We start from the raw sequence: 15,558 nt of genomic DNA, 5'->3' as shown, positions 1-15,558 counted from the left end.
ATCACAGGGGACAGACCTTGATTGTTGGCAGGGACTTGGCCTTACCATTACCTTAGCCAATCTGGGAAGTTACTGTGAGGTGCTGCAAGGATGGTGTGGAGGTCTGATGAGAAGTGGTCACCCAATGTCCTTGGAGGGCAAAAAGGGAAGGTGGGGCTAGGAAGAGGCTGTTAGCCGGTGGTGGTCTTCACTGCCAAGCCAGGGCTAAACAAAAAGTCCTGGGTTAGTGTGTGTCTAACGCCCAAACTTGCAGACGAGCCAGAATGAGCCAGGTATGCTGGTGCTGGGTTTCAGCGTGTTGCCTGCCTACTGGGGTGCTGTGCCTTCCTAAAGGACGCAGAGCCCCATTTCCTGCAGTCTCTGAGAAAGGATGGTGTCCCTAAACCCTTCATCTAGGTTCCTGGTGGCCACAGTATCAGCAGGCTTGGTGTGGAGGTGTCCCTTCTTCATTTCCCAAGACAGTGTGGCTCCTAAGCTTGCTGGACACCAACAGTGGGACCCACCTGGTACTGCCCAGTTCTCAGAGGCCTCCAGAAAGAAGTACTGACCTGGGCGAGCAGGTGGGGAACTAGCTTAGGGAATAGCTAGGTCCTTAGCAGCTTGCATGCACCACTTCTGTACAGACCAGCAGGCACTGGTAGTACTGGACCAGCTCAGGCATAGAGCTGGCCTGACTCATCTGCAATCTGCCCCTGCCTCAGTCCTGATAACTTTTCTACACATTCCACGGTCTCTGGACATGGTCAGTGCCTGTAAAGCACTATAGTGTAGTGACCAGTGTTCACTGCTACTGGCCACACACAAGGGCCTGCGTCAAGAGACTCCTGGGAAGAAACTGGGGGGAGTTAGGAGGGAATGGGGAGCAGAGAGGGAGTTAGGTCCAGATGGTGCTTGGGCTGGTCTCAGGAAGCTGGGCTTGTGCGTGAGGGAGGTGCTGCAAGGTGCAGGCAGCCCTAGTTCCGGTCCTCAGGGCTTTAAAGCGGCTTTTTTTGGGGGGGGTGGGGTGGTTGATCATGGGGCTTAGATTCAGGGTCTAGGTGCTGTCCCTGAGCTCTTTTGCTCAAGGCTAGTGCTCTACGACTTTGAGCCATATCTCTACTGCTAATTTTTAGGTGATAAATTAGAGAAGAGTCTCCCAGCCTTTCCTGATTAGGCTGGCTTTGAATTGCAAACCTCAGATCTCAGCCTCCTGAGTAGCTAGAAAACATATGTGAGTTATCAGCCCCCAAAGAGGCTTTCACACACTATAAACCATGTTTCCCAGCAGTCTCAAGAGGAGGAGAGAGTAAGTGGCAGGAGAAATGTGAGAGTGGGCCCAGAGAAAGCGGGCAGAAGGTCAGGTACACTAGAGACATGGCATGGGCCTGCATGTGTGTTCAGTGTACCGTGTCCACTCATTTCATGGAGTCCCCACACAGAACACCCCAATTCCTGCAGGGGTGCTAGGTAGGGAGAGGAATTCTGGTTGCACTTTTTCTGGATCACTGAGCCCTTAGGGTCCTGGCTGAAGAAGGAGCTGGTAAACGCAGGGACATCGCAAACTCCTTTATTATTCTGAATGTAACAAATAGAACACAATATAAAAACACATCAGAAATTGAGTGCCTGCCACTACATAAAGTATTGACTGGGGACATATTCCTTTCTACAGCTAGTTACTTAGAAAAGGCCAGTTAATGATTGTAAAAACTTTATTATCTTGAATAACAATTCCACGAGAATTATACAAAGTACATTCAATACTTAAGGGGAGGGGGAAGTTTGGCCTGGAAACATCAGGGGTTGACTTGGACACCGGGAGCTGGGCTGCGCAGGGGGAAGGTAGGGGGTGGGGTGGAGGCTCCATTGTAAAAAATAAGAATGTGGATTGGTAGAAAAGGCCACCCACGAGGAAGCAGGGTGAGCGTGCACGGCTGGGAAGGGTGGGTGCTGCTGGGCACAGGCTCAGGCAGGCTCCGAGTTCGTGGGGGCCAGGTTTTTGTGTTTGAAATACTGTACAACTTGTTGGGGCAGCTCCGCCAGCACAGCTTTGGCCAGGGTCTCCTTTGCTGCCTACGGGGTTGAGGGTGGGGTGGGGAGGAGAGAGGAGAGTGAATGAGAACTGGGAAGGACACCATGTCCACAGAGCACAGGGACAGGGCACTAGAGAGGACCAATGTGGGGAGGCCCAGTGCATGCCCAATCCCCACTGCAAGCAGCGGCTTCCTTGACGAGAACTCTTACCTTGTGTGCTGCAGATGCCCAGAAATAACATTTTAGGATGAGTTTGTCAGTGGGAAGCTTTTAGGGCAAAGAGAGAGCTGCACAGCCTAATCGGCTGGCAGGCATCGCCTGCGCACCTCTTTGGCTATGAGTGATAGGACTGGTTTCCAGTCACGTGAGACTGTCCTGTGCACCAGCCAGTAACCCGTGCCCAGCACTGGGCCCCAGGAAGCCACCACTTCCTGAGATAAAGCACCACCTCGGCAAACCCAGAGGCTGCTGGGAGACAGGAAGTGACCAAGTGAAGTCCACTCGGGACCCCTGAGCTCAGAGCTTGCAAGGGCCATGCAATAAGCCACTGGTCTCAAGAGGGCAGTAGCATGGCTGGGCACAGGCAGCATCTGAGACCCTGATCCCCTCTGAAGCTCCTCACAAGTCCTGCAGCCAACCCCCTTTTCTTATGGGAGGACCTGAGGGGGGGGGGGGCGCTGGACGATGCCAGAGCCAACTCGAGCAACAAGATAGGAAGGTCATGAGTCCCTCCTACAGGGGCTTTTGGGAAGAGGCTGAGAGGCCCTCCATCTTTCCATACGCAGAATGAAGGGCTGGTTGAGCGTAATGGGCAGGGAAGCCTCTCACCTATGGGACCTTTGCCCTCATTCCTCTGCCTCAAATGCTTTGCCTCTAGGGTGCCAGTCTAGATTGAATACTGCTTGCTCCCATGCTCCCTCAGCTGTGGCAAGAGCTCACAGTGGCACCATGGCTTTGGGGCAAGGCCAGGCACAGCACCCAGCAACTCATAATCTCATAGTTCTCCAGGAAGCCAGTGGGTCTGAAGATGCAAGGTCTAAGGCTGAGCCAGACAAGCTCACCCCCCCCACCCCCCCCACCCCAGCCACCTTGACTGTGAGCCTTGGCTGCTCGGTCCTGTGACTGCCCCTCCTGGCCCAGACCCACACTCACGTTTCGGAACTCCCGGAAGGGCACAAACTGCACGATGTCACGGGCTGCCTCCTCGCCCGTGTGGGAGCGCAGCCTGCGGCTGTCTCCATCCAGGAATTCCATGGCAGCGAAGTCTGCGTTGCCCACGCCCACGATGATGATGGACATGGGCAGCTTGGATGCCTGCACCACGGCATGCCTTGTCTCCTCCATGTCGCTGATGACGCCGTCCGTGATGATGAGGAGGATGAAGTACTGCTGCAGGGAAGGGCCACCCAGCACTGAGCAAGCCAAGTGCCTCTCCTCCTGGCCTGTGTAGCAACACGGGCCTCCCCTCCTCCCCTGTTCCGGCATCTGAGCCCCAGGTTCAGGGCTGCCTCTGTGAGTTGCTACACTTGGGCAACTGGGCCTCAGTCACTGGGCCTCAGTGTCTCCATCTGCATGATGGGAACGCTGCTCAAAGCCATGCTGTGCCTAGCACGTGGCAGCAGTCCATGGCATTCCTGACAGGCTCTGGCTTGTGCAGGAATTTATTTTACTGAGAGACTCTGGGGCAAGCCTCCCCATTCCTGCTCCCCCTGGGCAGGAGAATCTGTATCCCATTCTTTCCCTGCTCAACACAGCAGGAGAGGTAGATAGCTGCAGGGGCTGGGAGCAGGTCATCTGGGCCAGCACTTGTGAGTTTAAGTGCGTCTGGGTAACATCCCAGCCTTGGCATTGACCGTCAGGGGGTGGGGTGGGAAGGACTGGTCCGGTATGGTCTTCCCTTTCTATGCACTGTCCAGGAGACAGCCCTGGCAGCGTGCCAGTGTCTTACCCTCTCTTACCTTCGCTGGCCTCCAGAAGGCAAGAAATTCAGGGCTAACGATGGCAGTGAGCTCTGGCCATTACCTAACACTGTGTGTTTGCTGTGTTTACTTTTACGTTTACCTCCCTCCCCACTCATGGTGAGTGACGCTGCCGATCATTCATATATAGTAGAATAGTTCTAAATTATTTTGGTAAAAAAAAAATACTGAATAATTAGCGTGGGTGATGTGGGGGTAAAGTACAAACTGTGACAGGTAGGAAGGTGAATATTCAGTTCAGGAAGCGGGCCCAGAAAATTCCAAGCCTGGCACCTCATTTTCAACTCATCTCTGTTCCAGGCCCCCTGTTGCCCTGCTCAGGGGACTCTGTTCTCTTCTCCAGCTCAGGCTTGTGGGGCTGCACTTCACTGTTGAGGTCTCTGCCTTCAGAATACTACAGCCCTGACTAGTCCTGGTCACCAGAAGTGACCAGGTTGGTTCTGAGCCACCTTTACACCTAGCAGAGCAGCTCCCTGGGGAACTTGCAGAACCTTCCAGATCCACCCCCAGGGTGCCTTGTGTCCTGTGTGTCCTAGCGGGGAGGGAAGGAGTGGGCTGTGCCAGTGGAGACATACACCTTACCCCTTTCTCACCCCCAGCTCTAGACAGCACTGTACCTTTAAGAGACCAATCCTTTGGCTGGGGATACCTGTTGCCATGGAGATGGTAGCCCAAATCCTGCAGTGGAGAGCTACTGCCAGCCTTCATCCCAGGCTTCATGAACTTGAGAAGCCCAGATAGACCCTGTTCCTCTTCCCCACCACTGTTCCCCTAGGAGACCCTTTGACCCCACCACAAATTGTCCAGAGAAATGTTCCTGGGGCTGGCAGCAGGGAGAGCACAAGGAGGAATCCTGGCCTTTGACTAACTGGCTGCTCCAGTGAGGAAAGGGCCTGCTGTCCAGCCCCTTCCCCCTCACCCATGCCCCCCCCCCCCACATACCCTGCCCTAGCTCCCATGTCAATCAGCCCACAGCCTTCCTCCCCAGGGATCGGTGAGGACCCAGTTCCTGCAAGCGGTGGGTCCCAGCAGACAGGCCGAGGAGTCAAACGCAGACATTCCCTGTCAGCTACAGGCTGAGTCCCATTTTAGAGATGGACTCAGAGACCACTGTGTGACTTGTTAAGGCCTAACAGGGACCTGACACAGTCCAGGTTCAAAGCTAAGTCAGGCTAACTCCAAAGTTGGGGCTCTCCTATGACATCCTCCTCTTCACCCACTGTACTAATAAGACCTGTCATTGTGATCCTGGCGGGGTAAGTCTCTTCTCTCCCCCCACCAGTACCCTGTTTCTGAGCTGACCGGGAGAGCCATCTTGAGCAGGTATCAGAGGCTGGCCCTAGCTGTGAGCCCTCACTCCTGTGGTCAGTGAGGAGCGTAGCTGGCAGGTCCTGGGCTTCTGGCCCAGCCTGGGCAGAGCTGGCCACCCTGGAGTCTCAACAATCCATTACCACCCCAGGGCAGATTAGAAGGACTAGAGGGTTATGGATAGCAGAACGGGGCAGAATCAGGCAGGAGGGGGCGCTGCAATCCCCACAGACAGCCCCGGGCTACCCAGCACCCAACATGACCTGTCTCTGCTCCTTCCTTCCCAGCCACAACTCCAAGTCCACCAGAGTGTGGATTCTCCATCCCCAGCAGATGTGAACTCTGCTTCCACTGCCAGCTAGGACTCCAAGCAAGAACCCTCTGCACACTCCTCTCCCCCACACAGCCCGGACAGCCCCTGACACTGCATCTCACCAGTCTGGCATCCCATCCAGGCCCAGAAACAGAAATCTCAAACTCAGCCTCCCACACACTTTGGGATGGACCCGCTCTTGCCTGTCTCTGGGCTTCTAGGGTTGTAAACAACCTAATGCATTTCACTTGCGTTTGATTTAGAACAAATTGACCAACCCACAGCAGTTCCAGGTACTGAGAAAGCTGCACTCACCACACTCATTTCTGAGAACTTGGCCCTGAGGGATGGGAGTGAAGGAAACTCCCAGGGTGCCGCTGGCTTCCTGGCTCCCTCTTGGTGGGGACACCAACCAGGAATGGGCCATGCGCAGCAGGCCTGGGCGTCCCAAAACAGAGGAAAGGATACCGAGCCATGATGGGTGTCTCCTAGGCTAGCTGAACCTGCTTGGAACCCTCCTGTGGCTCTCTTTTGCCCTCAGTAGGTCCCCAGCCCCAATGGCTCCTGAGGTCTGGCAGGAGCTGGTCCTACCTCCCACAGCCCTCATACAGCACACACCAAGCCCCAGGCCTGGCCACGCGTGGCCACTGCTTGGACCACTCTGCATGCACACATCCTCTAAGGGGTAATTCTCAGGACACCCTCACCCCCATGGCCCCGTGTTCCCCAGACCCCCTGTTGGTTGAGGACACTACTGTGGACCTGTACTATCTCCATCACAGGCCAGTCCCGTGGTATCGCTGCCAGTGCCCGCTGACCTGTCCCCTCCCTGCTTTGCCTGTGCAGGGCACCCACTGCCTTCCTAGCATGGTGTAGGGCCATACTGAGGAAGACACCCAGAGCGAATGAATGGGAGAGTGGGCCTGCCTAGAGAGACTCCACCACCTGCTCTCCGTTTCCTGTATGTGGGAGTGAGGCATGTATGCACATATGTCTGGGAACAGGGAGAATGAAGCTACACCAAAGACTCCTCCCCAACGCCCCCCCCCCCCCACAACAAAACACCACACACACACACACACACACACACACAGCTGAACAAAATCATCAGTCACAAATTGCTTCCTTTGCTGTGGACCTAACAGTGCTACTCCTAGCACCCCCCAAAAAAAAAAAAAAGAAAATTCCCTACTAGCAAGCACTTCTCACAAGCTATACACCCACCGAGCTGAGTCCTCACATTGCTTCTAGAAAGCAGGGACTGTTGTCCAGGTGAGGAGAATCAAATTCAGAGAGCTTACGCTGCCTGTCCTGGCCACATAGCCAGGAAGTGGGGGAGATAAGGCAAGCTCCCCAGAGTGTGGGGTGGGGAAACTGGGTGGCCCCAGGCCCCTCCTTTGCTCTGTCCTGAGACCGGAGTAACAAGACAGGAGGAGATGGCCATGTCCACTCCTGGACCTCAGGGCAGAGGGCCACACAACTTACCCAGGGGAAGCGGGACAGGGAGCAGGAGGCCTAGCGTGGTCCTCACACCCTTCTGCTCAGCAGAAGGGCCTAGTTCTACTCTGAATTCAGTCTTTTCGTCCTGTTCCCAGAACACAAGCATCCTTAGGGCTTCCCTGAGCCCCAGCCTCTCCAGACACAGGGTCCAGGTGTGGCCCACCTTCCTCAGGACCCCAGCCCACCTAGTCTAACCTCAGCTGGCAGAGGAGCCCCAAGAGCGCTGGCCTAACTCCTGCCCTTTATGAGAGTGGGTTTTCCCTGGGAGAAAAAAAAAGGCAAGCCTCTCTCCCATCTCTCAGATGACACCAAGAGATGGGCCACGGCTAGCAGCTCATGGAAGGGGATAAAGCTAACACCCTGTCCATTGCCAATGAATTCAACCCCAGGACTACCATGAACCAAACACAATGACCTTCCCAGGCCTCCATTACTGGCCATTGGGGTGGCTCTGGTCATCAGACCATTCAGTGGGCAGCATTCTCATTTTATAAGAGGAAGCTGACTTAAAGCATGCGGAAAGGACTTGATCATGTCTCGGGGGCCATGGTCAGGGCCTGTCCTGATTGTCCCTGAAGAGAAGCACTGGGTCCTTCCACTGAGCAAAAGGGCATGTCACGTTCACAGTGGAGTCCACCAGCCCCTACCTCAGGACTCCTACTTGCCGTTCCCTCTCTCCTGCGACACCGTTCCCTGAACTCCATCTGGGTAGTGGGAGGGTGAATAACCTAGCCTCCGGCCCTGCTGGTGAGGTGTGCCTGGCTGGGTTCAACTGCATGGGTGAGGAAGGGAGAGAGCCAGGAACCCAGACCATGCGGCAGCCTTGGCAGCCTCAGCCCTGCCAGTGAGGCCAGGGCCTGGACAGCAAGCACCAGGCCAGGGCCAGGCAATTCCTTCGCCTTCCTGTGAGGCAGGTGAGCCTCTAATTGGGCCTGGGGTCAAAAAGGTCAGCTCCAAGACCACAGGGACCACAGACTCCTGGTGACCATTGTCCTGGGAGAGTTCTCTGTCCTGATTGGGGCGGTGGGGGGGGGGGGCGGGGAGAAGAGGGGAGGAGGCATCTCCCTGGGTCACAGGCCTACATCCTACCACGCACCAATGAAATTTCCTTCCCACGTAGCTCCAGGAATCCAAGTTTGGTTCAAACCCTTACAACACAAGTGAACAGAGACAAGCAGCATCTCACCTGGATTTAGGGCCAGGGGACGTGGACTGTCCTGCTCACCAGCCCTGTGGCAGTGCCTGGTAGGGTGCCTGGCCACCAGCAGCCCAATGCCAGCATGCACATATACCTGTGGCTACTTACCGTGGCTGTCTGCTGCTGCGTGGCCTGGGCTGCAAAGCGGGCCACGTGGTTGACGATGGGGGAGAAGTTGGTGGGACCGTAGAATCGGATGTGGGGCAAGCAGGCAGAGTATGCCTGGGCGATGCCATCCACGCCTGCCGCAGAGAGGAATCTGCATCAGCCCCCACCCTCAGTGCTGTACCCATTCTCTGCTTGGCCAAGTCTGAGGTGATGTGGTAGCCACCTGGAAGTCCATGGTGGACACGGAGGCATCTGCTCAGGGTGGGGGTCCTGTAGTTAGCCTAGCCCTGACATACTATGTATTCGAAATAGTTGCTGCTCCAGGCCCTCAAACATCTATCTGCCCTGTGTTTCTGCCCAGGGGCTGTGGCCCAGTGAAGTGGACCCACTGGAGATATTTGTGCCACCAGCAGGGGCACAGGGCCACACTGCTTGGCCAGGAGATTCCATGGTTGCCAAGCTGCCGCCTAAGCTGGTGACCTGATTGATTTCCCTTTGGAATCAAGTCTAGCTCAGGCTTGGGTCCTCCAGGGAAGATGGTTGCTAGGCCCAAGCCGCATCCCAGGCTGAAAGGTCCCAGGTGTGGGTTCCCAGCCCTACTCCTCCTCTCACAGTCCATGTGCAATCCCCCTCACCTGGGGTCAGATGAGCCCAGGCCCTCCCCTTACATCCAGTCAGGCCAATCCATGCTGGGCCAGCAAGAAAGAGGTGTAACTGGCCCCTCTCCTATTCCTGGTATACACAGGGCCTAAGCCAACCTCTTCCTCTAGCTCTCACCCAGCCACCAGGGAAGAGCAAAGCAAGCCCCGGGAGGAAAGGGGCAAGGCTAGTGACTTCCCCAAGACCCCATAGCCAGGACTGCATACCTGCAGCAGCTCTGCTTAAATTCAGCATGGCCTGACTCCAAACTCTAGCTCGCCCTCCACCTGTCACTCTGAGCAAGGGGGCCAAAGAAAGGAACAGCAACCTGTGCCCGACCCCTCCCTCTACCCAGGGAGATGGTGGGGGCCACACTCACCTGAGCAGAAAGGGTTGGTGGGGTTGAAGTTGATGGCAAACTCATGGGAGACCTGCAATGCAGAGCAGGTGCTGAGCTGCAGCCCTCACCCCAAAATCAGCCCTGCTCCCAGCCACTACCAGATTGAGTCCCCTCGAGGGCTTTCTCACACACACACACACACACACCCTACACTCACTTCATGGGAAAACCAAACCTGCTACATCACTTCCTTCTCTTCTGAGTAGCCAGAGGGTCTAAGCACTGCTAAGATCTTCTCAGTCCACTGGTAAGGACTGCATACCTACTCTGTGCCAGGTGCCACAACAATGAGGAGACCAAGTATCTTCCCAAAGGCCACCAGGACAGTGCCCAGGCAGGGAGGAGCCCCCCATGTGAGCATGGACAGGGCAAAACTCCCAGGGAGAAGGAGAAGTTAGATGAGAAGCCGGGGGGAAGGGAAGGGGGACAATAGGCTGAGTGAAGGTCATGTGCAAAGGCTCTGTGGTAGAAGTAGGGGAGGAGAAGGAAAGAAAAGGGAAAGGAAGGAAGGGAGGGAGAGACGGAGGAAAGGAGGGAGGGAGGGAGGGAGGGAAGGAGGGAGGGAGGGATAGCTTGTTTGTAGGACAGGAATGAGGCAAGCCAAATGCAGAGAGGGCTAGGCCTGACAGGTTCTGGCCGCAGGGAAGGAGGGACAGGGCATCTGGCATCTCCTAGTTGGTTCCAATGTCCTGCTTGGCACTACTGGGCCTTTGGCCTGGCCAAGCCCCACCTCCCCAGAGTTGCCCTGTGACATTTCCAAAGAGGCTTTTGCTCAAGAAAACATCTCATTCAGCTGAGTTCTTTGAAAGCTAGCTGGTGTCCTAGCAACAGGCTCGTGCTGGGCCCGGCTGCCAGCTCGCCCTGCCCCCCACATGGCATCCATGTAGGCCCAGAGGCCTGGTGTGGGCCCTCCAGGTTTGGGCCTCCAACCACATGGGGCTAGGCCACTCACCTCCCTGGCCCTGGCCCTGTAAGTGAACACAGTGCTCCCCAGAAAGGACCGGGGGAGATGGAGGGAAGCCATGGCTTGTTCAGGAAAGGACGAAGCGGGACAGACAAGTGGCAGGGACACTGGCTGTGACAGACATCCCTCGCCCCTTGCAGCTACTCATCAGAGAGGCAGGCCTGGGTTCAGAGGAGAATCCCCGAGTCCATCTGCCTACCTGGAATCCGGGCCCCTATGACCTTCCCAAGGTGACCTTGGGAAGTCACGGTATGTCTCTGAGGCTGTGGCTCTCCAGCCCCACAGCTCCATCCCATTGGCTTCTCACTGGAGCCTCCATGCAGCCCCGGGTTATATGAAACCTTGCCTGCCTCGTGCCCCGGCCCTCCCACACCCATCCCTAGCCACCCCTCTACTCACCTCTACCTTTTTCTCCTGACCCCTTCTGGGCATCTGCCTGCCTGTCCTTCCTGCTCTCTTACTAGTATCTAGCTAGGCTTGGGCCTCTCCAACCAGCCAGGTATACCATTTGCTCTCAAGGGTCTCAGGGCCCAGCCTGCAGGTGGCCTCAAACCCATGGCCACTCTGTCTCACTGAAACCTGGCTCCACAGTCCCTCCAGGTAGAATGGGGGAACAGAGCCCACGAAAATGTATCCAGCACCTTCCAAGTGCCCCACGAACACTGCTTCTTCGCTGTTTGCTTTCCATGGCTTCATGCTGCCTCTTCTCCTCCTTACTCTGCTCCCCTGGTTCCATGCCCCATCCCCAGCTTGGCTGCTTCTCACCAGTGGCCAGAGTCCATCCATCTTCTCAGAGCTCCTAAAACATCGTCTGCCTCTCTCTTGCGCCTCCCTCCTTTCCATCTCCCCTGTATAACCTGCCTCCCCTACTTCCCCATTCCACCAGGGTACCTGCCGCCAAATGCCCAGAAACCTGGTGGCCCCACAGCCAGCACCCAGCCAGCCCTGTCCTTCCCTCCCCACCACAGCCCTTGCCTCCACCCTCCCTCCCTGCCTTCACCAGCCAGGTTCTACTCAACACCCTGATTAAGACACCTACGCAGCTCCCACAGTGGCCCTACTGCACATAAACTCCGCCCTCTTCCCATTGCCAATGCTAGGTCCATCACCCAGCTTCTGTCAGACTTCCCTGCTCCAGAAGAGCCTCTGGGCCTCTGCTTCATTGCCTCCGTGTTGCTCTGCAAATCCCTGCCTCCCTTCCCCCCGTATGGTTTGGACTGAATCCTCCAGGAAGCTTTCCCTCATCCCCTAGGCCGGGCTGGATCCCTTCCCCTGGGCTCTCTGTCCCCAGGCCTACGCTGTCCCATGTCAGCCTCTGTGACATTGTCTGCCTTTAGGGACACTAGACAGGGTACAGAAGCATGGTTACACTGAATCTCAGATGAACAGTATGGGTGATTTCCAGTAAAGTATGCCCAAGTATGCCCCCCAATATACAGCACATTGTTATGCTTAAGAAATTGATGCTCAGCTGGGTGCTGGTGGCTCACGCCTGTAATCCTAGCTACTCAGGAGGCTGAGATCTGAGGATCGAGGTTCAAAGCCAGCCTGGGCAGGAAAGTCTGTGAGACTCTAATCTCCAATAACCCATCAGAAAAAATGAAAGTGGCACTGTGGCTCAAGTGGTAGAGTGCTAGCCTTGAGCTGAAGAGCTAAGGGACAGCGCCCAGGTCCAGAATTCAAGCCCCACAACCAACAAAAGAAAAAAAAAAAGAAAAAGAAATTGATCCTCATGTTACATGAAAACTGCAGTAGGCATCCTATATGGTTACTTGCCAAATGTGGCCGCTCTGTCTATCATCCCTGTTCAACACAGGCTTCAAAGAGCAGGAAGCCTCGGTACCTGCATGCAGTCCAGGCCTAAGACATGAATGGGCTCTGCAGACTGAACACTGGGCCTCCTACCCAAGACCTTCCCAAAGCAGATCCTGGGGAAGATACACACACACACACACACACACACACACACACACACACACACACACACACACACACACACACACACACACACACCCTTTGCAACTAGAAGAAAACGAAGTCCAGCTTCACTCACCTTCCAGTCTGGTGGTAACTGGGCCCCAAATCCTAGAGCTGGAAACATCTTGTCACTAGTCACAGAGCGGAAAGAAAAACAGGCTGACGCATCTGGACATGGGCCTCTAACCACCCACATTCTCCCATCCTGGCCCCTGACCACGTCCCTGCCTGTATACCTCCATCGACAGAGAAAAAGCTGGTCCCTGAAGGAAAAGCTGTTAACAACAATAACAACAACAACAAAATTTCCACTGAACCCAGACTCTGCCCATGGCAGACATTGCTAATCAACAACAGCACTGCTAACCAGTGCCTGGATACAGCTTACTAGATCCTTCTCAGACTAAGACCTTGAGCAGCCACTAAGCCAAGGTCATGTTTATGGCTGAGGAAAATGCTCCTAAAATAAGAACTCTGCTTTAGCAATCAGGATCATCCACTATCTGGCCCCAGAGCCTGCCTGTCCCCTCTCTGTCCCCCAGCCCTGGCCAGTGATCATTTGCAGTTCTTCACACACAATAGGATGCTTCCTTGTCTCAACCTCAATTTGGCTGTGTCCCACCTGTCCCCAATCTTTTCCCTCTTAGCAAACTCCTATTTGTCTTCTAAAACCCAGCTGAAATGGCCCCTTCTCTCTATGGGCTATTGATGAGCCCCTAGACCCCATTAAATGTCTCTTATTGAGTCATGTAAACATGACTCAAAGAACTCCAATGCTTTCTTCTCCCTCCTTCTTTTAGTTAGGCTCCTGGAGGGTTGTCATGAAGCTGTCAGTGTAGAGCAAGGGAGACAGACCAGTAAGAAGGTAGCTTAAATGAGCTCGGTGGAAGGTGATGGTGGCTCAAACTCAGTGCCTTGAGCTCACCAGGGCCTGGCCATGTTGGAATACCTATTTGATGGCCAAATGAAGGGCCTGACTGGTCAGTGAACAGAGGAGTCTATACAGCAGCAACACCAGGGTCCACAGGTGGCAAGCCAGCTCCCCAGGCTACAGGAAAATAACAGACCGGCAGAGTCCTCTCCGAGCTTACCTGTCGTAATCCTGGATGATCTGCCCCACCGCCCAGATGGCTGACAGGTATTCGTTGGTGCCCATGGGGTTGATATAGTGCAGAGAAGAAGGGTCGAGGGGATTCCCATTGGAGGCTGTGAAGTCTATTCCCACCTGTGGAGTAGGGAGAAAGGCCACTCAGCATGGCTGCTGGGAAGAGGCTGAAGGGACCCAGGAACACCACTGGTCTCCAAGCCCCAAGCCTCTATATAACATGGCCAGAAGCCAGAAGTGTCTGATTCTATCACTCTTGGGCTCTAACACCATCCATAGCTCCCTCCTGCCCAAACATACAGTCTACTGCCCAGGTGTGATACTAGACAAATTCATAGCCTCTGGCTCCTTGGTCTCCTCACTATCATCTACCCACCCTTTCAACTATTCCTGTTCCCAGACCTTTATCTTTATCTGTAAGGCTTCCTGGGCCTGAAGACCTGGGCCAGCTTTTTTTCCCCTAATCCTTTTTCCTGGCTCTATTAAGCTGCCTCTGCCCCACTGAACCTCTCCCAGATCCTCACCCCAAACCCAAGCCACCTGTGCCCTCTCTTCTGGGGCCAGACATGTTGTTGCCCCTGCAAAGTCCTTCCTGAGGTTTAGCTCAAATCCCTTCTGTGGCAATAAAGCCTAAGTCCCCGGGAGGCTGGGGAGAAAGGACTTACGGTGAACATGAGCTGGCAGCCACCCAGGATGTAGTCCAGGAAGGAGTAGTCTCGGTGAATCTGGAAGAAGTAGAACTCAGTGGGTCACATTGGTCACCCATGCCCTCAGGGAAGTGTCACTCAATGTCCCCACGTTGGTAGCCACCAGGAGGCCAAAATCAGCAGAGGAGATTGATCAAATTATAACAAATCCCAGAGTTCTTGGCAATAAAGGCCTCAGAAGACAGTTGTCAGTGGGCAGGGATACTAGCATGAATGTGTGTGTGTGTGTGTGTGTGTGTGTGTGTGTGCACGCATGTACAGACACACAGATCCAGGCAGGGTCCTGGTGCCAGCATTAATCAATTACCCCATGGTGCAAGTCTCCTTCCCTTAGTGTTGTCTGGTCCCTAACCTCCTCCCAGCCCTAAATGCTGTCTAAACAGGAGTCCTGGCCTGGGGCCATGGCCTCCTCATGAGTTAATGAAGTTGTTCCTGACTGCATCCGTTTGGCTGGCCTTGCCTCCTCCTGGCACGGGTGCACTGGCCTTTCCATTTCAGTGGAGTTGGATGCTTTCTCCCACGGACATTAATGGGGGAGAGGGAAAGGCTGAGCAGGAAAAAAGGAGAGGAGTGATGGAGTGATGTGGGAAATGAGGACAGAAATGGTGCCTGGTCTCTGCAGCATGCATTTTTGTGGCACTGCCACTGAAGCGTGGTGACGATCCCATGACAGCGGGCGTCCCGACTAGAAATGGACATCAGGGCCTGACTGGCCTCTGAGAAAGCAGTGCCACACAAGCCCCGTACCTTACCTTATACCCAAGCCCAGGCTCTTGCTGTCTAGCCCAGGGCTCTTGCCCTAACGTCTTACCTGTCCAGCAGGTAGGTGACCACCACCTATCCATGACAACAGCGTGGCCATTTCTGCTGTGAGCTCTGCTGCATTCTAGGCCTCAGTGGCCCAGCTATATCTTGGGGACCACAGCTGCCTGGGCCTCACTGATGTTAGGGAAGAAAGTGCCCCATCCCTGGTCCCCTGCCCACCAATGCCCAGCATGCACTGAGTAAGCCACCAGCATGGGCAGCGGTGGCTGCTAACAACTTGCAACCAAGGATAGACGGAATATGAGGTGAATCATACACGCTCTATCTTGCTCACCTACCCACTCTTACAGATGTGGAGACGGAGGCTCAGTGAGCCAATGCATGGCAGGGGCAGATCTGATGCCAGGCCTCACTGATGCAAGCTCTGTAGGATGCCCATCCGCAGTGTTCCCGCCACTCACCTTGCAGGAGCGCAAAATGATCACACCAGAGTTTCTGTAGCTCTTCTTCTTCCTCTGCTTCTTGGGGTTGATGCACTCCAACTCCAGCTGCCACCGGAGCGGAGAGAGGCTCAGCTGCGGC

General features: G+C 55.1%; 1 protein-coding gene across 2 annotated transcripts in view; it reads right to left on the bottom strand.

Moving 5' to 3' along the window:
- Positions 1–1,676: 1,676 nt before the first annotated feature.
- The window catches only part of Cpne2 (copine 2), a 37,066-nt gene continuing 23,184 nt past the window's right edge, over positions 1,677–15,558 (bottom strand). The window contains exons 9-16 of one of the 2 annotated variants that reach the window (XM_042689969.1): positions 15,438–15,524; positions 14,170–14,229; positions 13,491–13,624; positions 12,476–12,530; positions 9,438–9,489; positions 8,420–8,553; positions 3,166–3,402; positions 1,677–2,052 (exon numbers count right to left, since the gene is read on the bottom strand). In XM_042689969.1, the coding sequence (XP_042545903.1) occupies positions 1,945–2,052; positions 3,166–3,402; positions 8,420–8,553; positions 9,438–9,489; positions 12,476–12,530; positions 13,491–13,624; positions 14,170–14,229; positions 15,438–15,524 (867 nt within the window). In that variant the 3' untranslated portion in view covers positions 1,677–1,944. The remainder of the gene's footprint in view (positions 2,053–3,165; positions 3,403–8,419; positions 8,554–9,437; positions 9,490–12,475; positions 12,531–13,490; positions 13,625–14,169; positions 14,230–15,437; positions 15,525–15,558) is intronic. The other variant, XM_042689970.1, reaches the window with a different exon arrangement.

Source organism: Dipodomys spectabilis, unplaced genomic scaffold (assembly GCF_019054845.1).
Source record: "Dipodomys spectabilis isolate Male_0828 unplaced genomic scaffold, ASM1905484v1 ptg000130l, whole genome shotgun sequence".
Taxonomy (NCBI): Eukaryota; Metazoa; Chordata; class Mammalia; order Rodentia; family Heteromyidae; genus Dipodomys; species Dipodomys spectabilis.
Note: the sequence above shows the minus strand (reverse complement) of the source record. Positions and strands in the feature narration are given on the sequence as shown.